General features: G+C 39.1%; 1 protein-coding gene across 1 annotated transcript in view; it reads right to left on the bottom strand.

Moving 5' to 3' along the window:
* OSGIN2 (oxidative stress induced growth inhibitor family member 2) overlaps nucleotides 1–12704 on the bottom strand; it is a 37562-nt gene extending 24858 nt beyond the window's left edge. The window contains exons 1-4 of the mRNA XM_067558255.1: nucleotides 12293–12704; nucleotides 6980–7125; nucleotides 3109–3245; nucleotides 1062–1253 (exon numbers count right to left, since the gene is read on the bottom strand). Coding sequence (XP_067414356.1) covers nucleotides 1062–1253; nucleotides 3109–3245; nucleotides 6980–7125; nucleotides 12293–12336 — 519 coding nt within the window. The 5' untranslated portion in view covers nucleotides 12337–12704. The remainder of the gene's footprint in view (nucleotides 1–1061; nucleotides 1254–3108; nucleotides 3246–6979; nucleotides 7126–12292) is intronic.
* Between the last annotated feature and the right edge of the window lie 1016 nt (nucleotides 12705–13720).

The following is a 13720-nucleotide window of genomic DNA, read 5'->3' as shown; positions in this document are numbered from 1 at the left end:
ATAGCCTTGTCTTCAGGTAACCTATACTGCCTCTTCTATCTACTACAGTCTTTGCCACCTACTGATGACACAGAAAGCATCTTCCATAAGAGGCAGGGCTTCCCTTTACAGCAGGGGTTTTCAAAAAGCCTCAGAATAGCTTTTTTAAAACCTTTAAATGCAAAAATAAGTAAAACACCAAGACTAGTCTACTGTGCCATGAACATGAAGTACAGTGAATCAAAACTGGATTCCAATAATACTTAAAGGGATACTAAAACTGAAAACTGAAAGGACAAATTCACTTTCAGATTCTAATTAGTATTTGTACCGTGCTGTTGTGTTTGAGTTCACAAAGTTACAAGGACATGAATACATTAAAATCCACTTGGTATGTTTACAATATGAAAAAAACACCTTTTCTAACAGTTAAAAATAACTAGCAACCACCAAACGTGGGATTTATCCTAAAAGGATTATGTCCTTTTAAAATTACAGAAAACTTTTGTAAATTGCTCATCTGTTACAAGACACAGACAGAACCCCAAGATATCAGTATTAAAATACAAGTCTGATTCAGAAACGGCTAGGTCAGCGATATGGTTGGTTCTTATGAATCAAAATTCTGTGTGTAGTCTGACAGTGGAACATAAAAATTGTAATTAGTTCACATGCAGAAGTAATGGGATCTGCAGAGCTGTTGGGTAGATGCAACAAGACCTCTCAAATGCTCCTCATTTTGAGGGTTCTCATTCATTTCAGTCCCAAGTTATCTATGTTCCACACAAATGTAGTGTCCCCTTACTTTTACTGCTGAAGATTATTTACACAAAAAATAAAGAATCATAAAATTGAAATAACAGAAAGAGTTCTGTATGCTAGCAAATTAATCCCACAGCATTTAAAATTTCCTGAATATATTTTAGGCCCTCATTTTGGAAGCTGTCAAACATTTGGGCTTTGGTAGGTCAAAAGGCTGAAGCTGCAATTCCCATCACATCTACAAATCAGTCCCATACTCAGAAAAAATCTCAAATACAAACCCATCAAGCTAGAGGAATATAAATGAAAAGTTTACTCACATTCCAAGCCCCACCAGGTGGTCCTTTGCCAAGCACTATATGGGGAATATAATGATGCTGTTCTAGTTTCCAGTGCAGAACTGGTGGGTAGTCATAGCCAAAGTCAGCATCTGGGTGAAGCAGTGTATCAAAAAGTACTGCAACTGGATTGGAAGAACGTCCTTCAAGACCTTCAGACAAGTATTCTAAATCCTAAATTAAGAAGAAAGATTTCCTTGTTTATGCAACTCTTACCATACAGCATAGTTTTAATGTGCAGACAGAATTTCGACTGGAAATCATTATTGAAAGATCAAACAAAGGAAAACTGCAGTAATTAGTTTATAGTTTAGTTAAAATATTTACTATAATGATATATTCAAAGCAATTTTTAGATATACAGTACCTGTCACTGTTTCAGTATCTCCATAACCGTGAAAGATGTTACTGTCTCTTTCAATAGGAGCTCACTTTTTAATACATCAATACCTGCCAACATTTGAAAACTATCAATAGAGACATTTGAAAAAGAAAAACAGGGGACACATCTCTTAAGTCAACTGAAATCATTTCACTAAGAAAACCTTTTATATAGACAGAGTAGATTGATGCTTTTTAAAAAGATAAAGGACAGTTCCTCTTAATTAGGGATGGGTTGCATTCCCAGGAAGAGTCTGACTCTGATAACATAAAATAGGATCGTGCTCATTGTTTGAACATAAAGAAAACTGGTCACTTTTGAAGTTGCTGTAAGTTAAATCCTAATAGTAAAAGTACAAGTTAGCCATGTCTTAAATAATAGAGGTTACCATAAAATGAACAGGTTCCCTAAATCATACTCTCCATCATCGCGTGGGTACACTTACTCCCCCCTGCAGAGAGGTTGGACTAGATAACTTCTATCAAATCAAGAGGTCAGCCTCCTGTATGAATGATTATTCCCAAATTTATTTCAATGCTATATATATTTTTACTAGACTTCTTAGATTAATTAGAAACTATTTTACAATGTACTTTTCCTTTAACAGACATTTTATAAAACTTCCTAAAAACATTTACATTCCTTTTCATCATCCACTAAACAGCCATGTCTTCAAAGCTAGAAGCATCAAAATCAGCTTAGCACAAGGACTTTGCAACGAATTAGAATGAAAAACTAAGACTTTAGACACAATTTTGTTGACAAAGTAAGGAGACATTTTATTCTCAGAAATCAGGACAAAGCCCTGTAGGTGCAAAGTCACAGATGCATACACAACATTTATAGCCAGCAGCAAAGGCAAATTGCTTTCCTGCTTTGTCATTGAGACCTACAAAGTTGGCATCTGAGTGATGTTAAAAACAAACAACTTCATAGAACAAATATTGCTATTTTCTTTCCTCTATCCAGATGATTTCTCCCTTATGTTGGATGAATTAATGCACTGTTACAGTGAAATACGCATACCAGTACATGACTAAGAGCCCAGTCACTTCCTTACTGCTGGACATAGTGCTTATCATTAAATCAAATTCAGATTGTAATTAAGCAGGTGTAAACAGCACTTACTTTGAGATGAATGCTTTTACAGCATAGCTGAAATTAACCCAGTAAGTTCAGTGTTATTTTTGTGCAAGTGAAGATGTTAAATTTGATTAACAACTTGTAAAGCATTTTAACTGTAACTGGATAAAGTATTTTGGTTACCCACAGAGTAACTTTCTTTTTCTGGATTAATTTCTGGATTAATAATTTTTATCCGTTATTTAGCACTTTACAGATTCAAAGTCCTTTACAAATGATCTTCATTTTAAAGGTGAGAAAAATTGAGGGAGAGAGATCAGGTGACTTGCTCGAGGCCACAAAGGGAGCTGCTGGGTCCCTCTACTATGTTTACACCATGGAGTACCTCAAGGAGTAATAGTATAGGCCTTGAAGAATTCTTTGCAGGTTCAGAGCATGCCAATGGCATTACATACCTTAAATTATTATAAAGTATTTTAAGAAACTCATAAAAGGAAACAAAAGATTTACTAGTTTGGTTTGTCATAGGAAAACAAATTGGATGAAATGTTAGTGAAAACTTACTTGGTCAACAATAGAGAGATGTCTAGCTTCTTCTAATTTACTATGCAAAATGGGATTTGGATGTACAACCTCAGAAGACAAATATGGCCTATATCCAGACAGCATGTAAGAAAGGCAGATTCCTGAAGGTCCATTCCCTATTTTAAAAAAAGGTAATAAGACTTCTTAATTTTTGTTACAGTATTAAAATAGCTAATATATGTAAATTATCACAGAAGCAGCAAAATAATTATATTGTCACAATGCCCCCAAATGTGCTGTGCATATAGAAATATATCATCCCTCCTGAGAAAAACCTCATAGTTGACTCTAAAATCTTCACATTACAATAAATCCTAGCACTAGGGACCTTCTTAAAAATAACCCTCCAGAATGCTTTTTGGGTGGTGGGGAAGAATAGTTGGTTAAAAAGAGAAGATCAGGAGTACAAACATAATATTTAATCCCATCTCAAGCTTTTTTTTTTTTTAATTCATGATGAAGCGCAAGCTTATAGAAATTTAAATCTAGAAGTATGTCAAGGTAGGTCCTGACATAGGACTCATTAAAAAAAACTCAGTCACTCACAGTATAACACAATATACAGACAATCTGGCAAAGGAATTCGATAAACAAGTGAGTTTTGTCTACTTATTCCTCTTTCTATGGTTAGCAGAGCCATTTAGTGATTAAAGATATGAACTGGTTTGAGAAAAGTAGAAAAGGAACTCACCACAAAATGTGATATTAAAACAAAGGTGTCAATTGCAAGTTCTCCTGCATCCCCTTTCAAGCTGATTTATAAAACATTACTGCCTTGTCATTACAATAACTTTAATAGAATCAGTAGAACTGCTTACAACAGAGTTGTTTGAGAATTGGTTACAATATCAGGAAAAATTGCAAAGTGGATGGGTTTTAAGTGTCTCTATAATCAAGTTAAACAACAGAGACAGACATCTACTACATGCCTGGCCAGTGCCCAGCACCATAGGACCTTGATTTGGCTGGCATCTAAACATTAGCGTAATATACATATACACATAGAAATCCTATGTTAAAAGAACGTTCCTAAGTTTGCAACGTCAATCCTCAAAAGTTATGAGAAGCCAGAATTAAGGTCACCTATGCAACTTTAATTTGATCCCTTATGTATTTGATATAGTCTTTAATTATATGATGACATTTTTTCCACAGGATCCCCGCTTCATCTAATATACAGGATGGATGGTGCTCATTTAATGAGCAATATTAAATATTTTGTTTTATCCTCCTTGTTTAATATGTAGCCCTAGACCATATTTACTGCACACTATTCAAACTTTACTCAGAAGACAAAATTTAGTTTCCTCATGGGCATTTATATGGCACTCATAATATCCAAGTGCTTCACCTTTAGATCCACTGCACAGACCTCTGCCACTTGAACTAATGCAGTAACTGATAGCAACAGAAGATTAGCAGTGCCTGTCTATAATTAAATAATAAACCTAGTTTACTGTGGAAGTAAATAGTTTACTGTAAATGTGTGGTTATGCAGGTGATGTCAGAGAGAGGGCTTTGGATTTTTCAATCATGGGATGTTGTTCCAAGAAGAAAGATTGCTATGAAGAGACAGGATCCACCTAATGAAGAGAAGGAAAAACATCATCGCAGACAGGCTTGCTAACCTAGTGAGGAGGGCTTTAAACTAGGTTTGCTGAGGGATGGAGACCCAAGCTCTGAGGTAAGTGGGGAAGTGGGATACCAGGAGGAAGCACAAGGAGGAAGGTGCAACATGGGAGGCTGCCTGATTCATACCGAAAAGGTAGGGCATTCAGCTGGTTATCTATCTTACGTGCCTGTACATGAACATAAGAAGCCTAGAAAACAAGCAGGAAGAATTGGAAGTCCTGGCACAGCCAAGGAACTATGATGTGATTGGAATAACAGAGATTTGATGAGGTAACTCACATGACTGGAGCACTGTCATGGATGGGAATAAACTGTTCAGGAAGGACAGGCAGGGACAAAAAGATGGAGTTTCACTATATATAAGAGAGCAGTATGACTGCTCAGAGCTTAAGTATGAAACTGGAGAAAAGCCTGTTGAGAGCCTCTGGGTTAAGATTAGAGGCAAGAGCAACAAGGGTGATGTTGTGGTAGGCATCAACTATAAACCATCCAACCCGGAGGATGCGGTAGACGAGACTTTCTTCAGACAAAGAATGTCAGTTTCCAGGTCACAGGCCCTGGTTCTCAGGCAGGGGACTTCAATCACTCTGACATCTGCTGGGAGAGCAATACAGGAGTGCACAGATAATCCAGGAAATGTTTGGAGAGTGCTGGGGACAACTTCCTGGTGCAAGTGATGGAGGAACCTACTAGGGGCCGTGCTTCTCTTGACCTGCTGCTCACAAACAGGGAAGAATTGGTAGGGGAAGTAGAAGTGGGTGGTAACCTGGGCAGCAGTGACCATGATATGGTCGAGTTCAGGATCCTAACAAAAGGAAAGGAGAGCAGCAGAATACGGACCCTGGACTTCAGAAAAGCAGAGGTTGATTCCCTCAGGGAACTGATGGCAGGATCCCATGGGAGGCTAATATGGAGGGGAAAGGGGTCCAGGCAAGCTGCTGTATTTAAAGAAACCTTATTGAGGGCGCAGGAACAAACCATCCCAATGTCCAGAAAATAGCAAATATGGCAGATGATCAGCTTGGCTTAACAGTGAAATTTTCACCAAAGAATAAAAACTAGGTGTGAGAGGATGAGTTCTACTACTTCTGAAGTACTGAATGACATGTTGATAAGAAACAATCAGTTCAATTCACTAACTGCAGATAATACTTAATTTGTTTAATAAATCACTTAGTTTTAAATGCAAAACATGTTTGATAAGCTTTTTGAAAAAAAAAATTTTTTTAATGTATCCAGCACATTTAAGGTAGTTATTTTAACTAATTAAAAAAACAACTTTAAAATGCTGTTTTGGCATTTTTAATTGCATTCAAATTCTCACCCCAACCAGAGCGTGACACACATCACAAGTAAAAAAATTAATCATCTAGAAAAAATAAATACATTATTCACCATTTTCTAATACTATAAAAGCGTAAAAATTAGGAATCTGAATAAATGTAAGTTAAGCTATAATAATTACTTAAATGTCTATAGATATAGTGCATCTTCCTGGGTTGCAAAAAGAAACATCATATTTAGTGTAAAGGCAATTTTTAGTTGAAAAATCGTGTTTTATGGTTATCAACCAATGGAAAAAAATCAACCTTTCTTTAAGAAAATAAGTAAAATGCAAAACGATTAAAAATAAGTGTTGTTTCCTGCTTGCTGATTTAAACGATGAGTTATTTAAATAACTGATTTTGATTTAAATCAATCACCCTGATATACTTTCTGATGTATTATAAGTCTAACTGTACTGTTCAAAAATTGCCAAACTGTAATGTTTGTATCTTCCAGTCTAATCCATTCAAACAAAGTCTTCCCCATGTCTGACCCTAATGACATCAGTGGGACTTCACGCAGACATAAGGGTATGCTCAAGTAGATTAGATTGCAGAATTGGGGCCTAAATACCGACTGCACTCAAATCTGACTTCTGCCAACAAACTCATCGTCCACTGCCAAATACTGCTGCCTCAACGTCTTCCAGTAAAATAAGTATTTTTAGTTCAAATACAGTTCAATGATAACTCGTCATTTGACTTAACAATAGCTTGATGGGAACACTGTTAACTGTACTAACTTTAGCAATCTAATAAACATCTTCACCTTGGAGATGGGTTATCATTCGGCAAACACCAAGTTATGTCATTATAAATGGATTTGCATTTCAGTTTCTTAAAAAGTAATGGTAGTGCCAGAGAACACAAAATAACCTCTGGAAATAACTCACCTATTATTACTATTGGCACAGTGAGGAGCGGGTCCCCAGTCAGAGTGGTTTCTTCTAGTAAGGGCATTCTTTTAACTTTCCTCCCAAGGCTGTCACCAAAATGCTGCACTAAAGAGCTCAAAAGTTGTCCTTCGTTTTCAGGGCCACTGTAATTTCCATTTGAGAAAAAACATCAGTTGAGCATTACAGCACATTCTTCAAAAATTGTTATTGGCTCCTTACTTTAAAACTGTCAAATTGACAAAAACTCTGCTTGCATTAAGCAAAAGTAAAATAAACACTAATCAGTTCATATACAGATTATTATTATTCAGCATAGCTTTTGCCAACTGAATATTGCTTCTTTCCTACAATAAAGGGGGAAAAATTATTTCCTCCAAAAAGGCTGACAAAAGGATACAGGCAGCATCAGAAAAATATCTGCAGAATATAATCTAATGTGTGTTTCATTCAAATCCAATGTTTGATTATAAATCTAGCGATTTAAACTATCGCTTTCCCCACTACCACCACCTTTTTTATACCTCAAATGTAATAAATATTTGGTTCTTGGCAATAATTGCCTACCAGGCTTTCAACAACGCCTTAGCTTACGGTCAGACATTTATCCATCTATAAATAAGATATTTAATTACAAAGGATTTTTCCCTAAATTGATAAAAAATTAAATCCAATACTTTTCAAAGTTTTATAAGACATTGATGTAATTGATAAATGACATATCTGAAGAATGGGATGTAATTTATATTCAAATTACAATTCTAATTCAATGCAAAAATATTTTATTAAAAAAATCAACTGACAAATTTACAGATGTTCTGAGTTACACTGTTCAAAAATAATTTCAACAGACTGTTTCTGCTAAATTCACTCCCAACAATATATAATCTTTTTAAATTAAAAAATTCACTATTTGTTGTACAGTGGCCAAGTGTAAGATAGCAGCTGAAAGTACAAAATAGGTCTCTGTCCCAAGGAGCTTATAGACTATTTAGATTTCTGTTAGATTAAACAAATAATTAAGCACTGTACAAACTCCTCTCTTTTAATCTTTTTGAGGTATTAATGGAGCATATGCATTATGTGTATAGCTAAAAGGATACAAAAGATTAAAAGTAACCTGAAAATCAAGTTCTTACCCACGGTAGGGCACTTCAGATTATTTAAACTTTGAAATCATTTAAAAAATATAATTCACTTTTCTAGAACTATGTTTAAGGACAGGGACACCAAACCTCCACAATGGTATCTATTACCCCTTCCTAATCAGGTGGGTACATCCAGATATTTTAAGTGAATAAAGTTGCTGACTAATTAAACTACTTCCATTGTCTCCTGTCTTTCTTCCGGCACAGTCGGACAATGCTAGTAAATACCTCTCCACCTATTTTCCTCAGAAACTAGAGTAAAGAGCTTCACTGTCTTACTAAGTCTACTAAAATTGATAATTACTGTAATATCGCCATCCAGTGATGATAGTTATTTCCTCCATTTAAAAAAAAAAATGCTTTTTTGCATTCCACTCAGCTTGGAAAATAAAAATAGACTAGTTTTATCTCATTCCTCCCCAAGAGCATATTTGTGCTCAAATGAACCTGCACTGCAATGTCTGATTTCCAAGCACTGTAGCAGACTCAGTCTAAACAAATAACTTTACATTGGAATATTTAAAAAGAAAATCATGAGAATATTTTTACTAATTTTAAATGTTGTAAAACCTTGTTTTTAAGTATCTAATTTGTGGGCCTAAATCAACCAGCAGTGTCTCTTTAAATCTACCTATCCTTTGTCTCCCCTCCTATTACGTTTTTGGCATCCATAATATTAAAAGTAATAATGTGTTACCAAGGTGTGTTTGTGTGGATGAAAAGTGCATAACATACTCTTTAGTTAGGCAGCAGTATCTTATACACAGACACTCTTCTCTAAGATTCAGATATACTGCACTGTACCACTTGGTTTGAAGTTCTAGGTTCCCAGCCAAAATTGAAGGATAGCGGTGTCCTCAGTGATGTGAATTCTTCTGCAGTAGAATGCAACACTATACATTCACTGTGTTAATCCTATGATAGAAACTATTTGAAATATGTTTCTTCTTGGTCCTTTATCAGCCGGGTAACACAGTACATTAAAAATAAACTAGATGCACTGTTTTTTAAGTATTTAAATTAATCTAATTTTTAATATATATCCAAAAGAAAAAAATCTTGTTAACTTTGAGCTAAGAATGTAGGACTGTATCAGCACAAACTATGAAAAGGAAAAAAAAGCAGCTAAACAATTCAACACCCTAGCTACACTCCACACATCAGTTCCCCTACTCAGCTAACTCTTGACACCCACACTCCATATAGCTCCATCCTCATCTTGAGCAACCAATATGTAGTCCTAACAGCAATCAGACACAAAATAAACCAACACACACAACATTAACTCTAATTCCTACATAACAAATAAAACCAAATTCAAAGCATTCCTGCTAACCTGCTATCTGCAAAATTTCATTCAACCCTTTAAAGTCCCCATAGCCTTTCTTGCTGTGCCTGTCTCCCCACATCCCCCCACACACTCACCTTCCTATCTCTCCCTTACAGCCCCTACACTGGATATCAGAAGTAGTTGATGGTTATGATCGGTCAACTCCAAACACTCAAAAGCAGTAATTCTGATTAAAAGAAAATAACTGTGATTAACTGTAAAATTCCATAAGTGATCTATGTCTTATTTGTGATAGATATTATGTGAACATAAGAGACACATTTGGAGTTTGTAGGGACTGTGAATGTTTAGTTAGAGGTAGAAAAAGACGTGAAGAAAACATGATAAATTTTCAGAAGTGGACCAATAAAAACGTATCCTCAACTTAAGTTAATATATTTGTCTAAAATATTACATAGAAAATTACATTGTTCTCTGAAAAGTTATTGTGCCAGGTCTGGAGACTAAATTTAATCATCACAATGTGAAACAGCAATTTTAGTCCTACTTTAAGTGCAAATCTCAATGAGGTCGTTACTACTGTCATCTCCTCTAATCTGAGAACAAATATGAACTCGAAATCCAAAACAATTTTTCTGTAACAAGGATTACATATATCATTGAGGCCTTGGTAGACAACTTCAGGGCCAGGGGATTGGGGGGGGAGGGACTCTGACTATGACTATGGCTCTGATCCTGCATAACTAAACTATAAGTGGGCACAAGGGCTTGTCAGTTACAGAGTCAGGGCCAAATAATGTTATCATGGTCATGCCAAAGGCATTTAGTAGTATGTTTTCTTCAGATAACCTAATTTAAAATTAGCTTCCTTATTTATTGCAAGCTAATACTTTTAGGTTTATTGTTTTGATTTTTTTAGTTATCAGTGCAGAAAACTTGTCAGGGAAAAAGTTAGTTTTTATATTATTTATATATAATCTAAGATTTTTTTCCCAGACCAAATATCTATCAAATTCTTCTGAAGTGTCTATCACTCAACTAACTGGCTGCAGCATGTTTTTGGATGATGGATGCCTTCCACACCCTATAAATTTTTAAATATTGTGAAAACTTCATTTAAGCCATCCTTTCTTCAATAGACAACTTCCAGTTTTAAATTATTCCTAAGGATTCCAGTACAATTTTTAGAAAAATACCTCTGCTAAGCCCACCCTTGGATAGGCTATAAAACACAGGTTTTTTTGACCACTTAAATGTGGCCCCAAATTTAAATGTGTAAAAACAAGCTTTTAAAAACGTTAACACCAATATAAATGTTTTGAAAACAAATGTCCACTGAAAACAGTTGTTTATTAAAAAAATCCCATTCAGTGCTTGAAATCCAGACACGGCAGTACTAAGAACCAAGAAGTAAAACTGAGAACCAACTGTGGAAAATACTTCACTGATTTTCACAGTCCAAGTTGAAATAGAAGTATACAAACAGAATAACTAGTGACTAGTATAGTTTTTTCCACCTTTCAATTCTTTCACTTTTAATCTAAAATACAAAAGTTCTAAGTATGTTTGTTTATAACAGGGTTTCTAAATTGACTCTCTCAGTCCATCCCAAGTTAAAGACTACAAGCATACCATACATTAATTTTTACAATAGCGATAGGAATTATTATAATCCCTACTTTACTGTTGCGTAAATGCACCAAAGTCTTGTGTACACTGAGCAAGAGGCACTATAGCCTTGTCTAAATTGAGTTTTTTCTTACAATTTCTCACCAACTAGACATGCCCTTGAACAAGGTAAAATGACACACTGTAAAAAAAACCAGCAGCCAGTCCACACTAATGCACTCACCACCACTGCTATCACCAGTGTAGTTAAAATGGAGAGGGGAGCTTGAGGGAAAAGCTCAGTGCACTCAGAGCTAGAAAATTTAAGTGATTTGTCCAAGATCACCTAATTTCTGTGGCATATTTGGGAGATCTAGGCTCTGTTCCTGACTCCCAACCCTATGCTTTAACCTCTAGATATTTTCCATATATACAAGATTAACAGGCGTGGGAGTGGAAGGGGACAAGACATAAATAATACATATGGTTAAAAATTACAATAAGAGCCAAATATTCAGTGTAATACTCTGAATTCACATCCTTAAAAATAGTATGCAATTCTTTTGTGCACACAACCTTAGACATGTCCATTTTGTGCACATGTGAGATGTGTAGCTGGCAGTGGCTACCCACTTTTTGTGGCTAAATGAGCATGTGTTATTCCACTACCAGACAAGCCAGAGGATGGAGTCAGTATGCTGGCTACTGGAGATCTGGCCTTTTTACCCCATTAACACACACCTGTCTCTGACCCCCACCCCCTACTCAGACACAAACCTGTTTCCCAAATGCCATCTTCCCCCACCTAGCTCCTCCAAATCCTTGCACTGTTCCCTATTCCTGTCCCCCCCCCAGCTGTCTCCCCCCATGCCTATTCGCCTCACACTTCATCCCTGTTCCTTCAGACATCCCCATCCCCTACCATCATCACAGCCATTCCCGTCAACCCCATCTCCCTGCCTCCCACCCCCAGACCAGACATCCCCCCCCCCCATCTAACCCCCTCACGGTCATTCCCCCGGCGACCCCACTTCCCCGCACACGCTTACTCCGGTTTATGCCATTCCCTTCATGACCCCATCTCCCCGCCACCCCCATCTCCGTCATCCTCCTCGCGTCCCCACAAACCAGGTCCTAGACACGCGTCCTGCCCATCACACGCCCCCTCCATCTCCCTGGGATCCCGGCCCCACGCCCGCCGGCCTCTCTCCCTCTCTGCCGGCAGCGGGGCTCAGTGCCCCACAGGCCGGGCCGGTTGCGATTCACCTGAAGTGGCGGGCCAGGGAGCAGCGGCAGCACCACACCGGCATGGGCGGGCGCGGGGAGCCGGCTGGCGGCTGAGCTGAGGGAACAGAGAGCGGCGGCGGGTCCGGGCTGCGCTGCGCGGCTCCGTCTCCTGCTCCTGCCGCTGCCGCTGCCGCCGCCGCCGCACTGGGGCCCGGCTGGCTCGGTGCCTCCTCCCCGCCCGCCCGGCCTCAGGTCACACGGGACTGGGGAGGAGGAGGAGCCAGATCCCGGAACCGGCGGGGGAGGGAGACACGCTTGTTTGCGGGCGCTGCCGCCCTCTCCGCTGGGGAGACGGGCCTCCTCCGGGGGGGCCGCCGCCGCCGCCGCCGCCTCCGGCAAGTCAGCAAACGGCAGCGTGCGAGAGCCCGACCCCGACCCCGGCCGAGCCGCAGCCTCGTGGCGGGGCGGCAGGCGGCGCTGGGACTGCGGAGGTGATGTAGGGGCGGCGGAAAATGAGGCCTGATCATCCCGGCCCGTGCGTGTGAACGGCTCCAACCCCACAGCGCTGGGCGAGCTCGTCCCTGCGACCCTTCACAGCCCTTCTGCCATTGTCCCACCCTGGCCCCGGGGCAGGCAGCAAGTTACACGCCCAGCCCCTCTCCCTGCCAGCCGCCTCTCAGACAGCAACTCCTGCCCCCAGAACACGACAGCCCCTCTCAGATCCCTTAGAGACAGCAGCACCCCTCAGCACTATCCCACCCGCCCCAGACAACTCCCCTATCGCTGCCCTTTCCCATAGACAGTAACACCATTAACAGTCTCCTCACACACACACATACACAACATAGATAACTCCCCCACAGCTCCTCTCCCCGCCCCCATACACATTACACAGGCAGTAACACCCACATACCCTGTCACCTACAGGCAGGAATACCCTTCTTCACACAGCCCACAGACACTAACACAGTTAGGATCAAAGAGGCAGCCAAAGATAGGAGCATAGCAATCACTGAACTTCATCAGGCCAGGCAGGGACTCATGGAGTCCAGCATCCTACTTCCACCAATGGCCTGCATCAGATACTTCACAGGACGATGCAAGACACTCCGTAATGGACAATTATGGAATAACCCACAAATGGAAAAAGTTTCTTCCAACACCAGAAATATATGTCCTGAAACATCAGTGTTGATCTAAAAACATTGAAATGACTGTGCCCAACATGCGACCCACCAGATTTCTGTGAGCTGCGATAGGGTTACAGAAAGTCTACGTTCTAGGCCCATGTCTGACTGACCAAATCTTTGGCCCTGCTTAGGGTTGCCAATTTTGGTTGGACATATTCCTGGAGGTTTCATCATGTGACATAATTATTTAATTAAAGATTAATCTTTAATTCTTGGAGACTCCAGGACAATCTTGGAGGATTGGCAACCATAGCCCTGGTTGGGAGTGTTTTGAGTG

Source organism: Emydura macquarii, unplaced genomic scaffold (genome assembly GCF_026122565.2).
Source record: "Emydura macquarii macquarii isolate MOO-44397 ecotype Brisbane River unplaced genomic scaffold, CSIRO-AGI_Emac_v2 contig_1897, whole genome shotgun sequence".
NCBI lineage: Eukaryota > Metazoa > Chordata > Testudines > Chelidae > Emydura > Emydura macquarii.
This window is presented reverse-complemented; position numbering and strand designations above follow the sequence as displayed.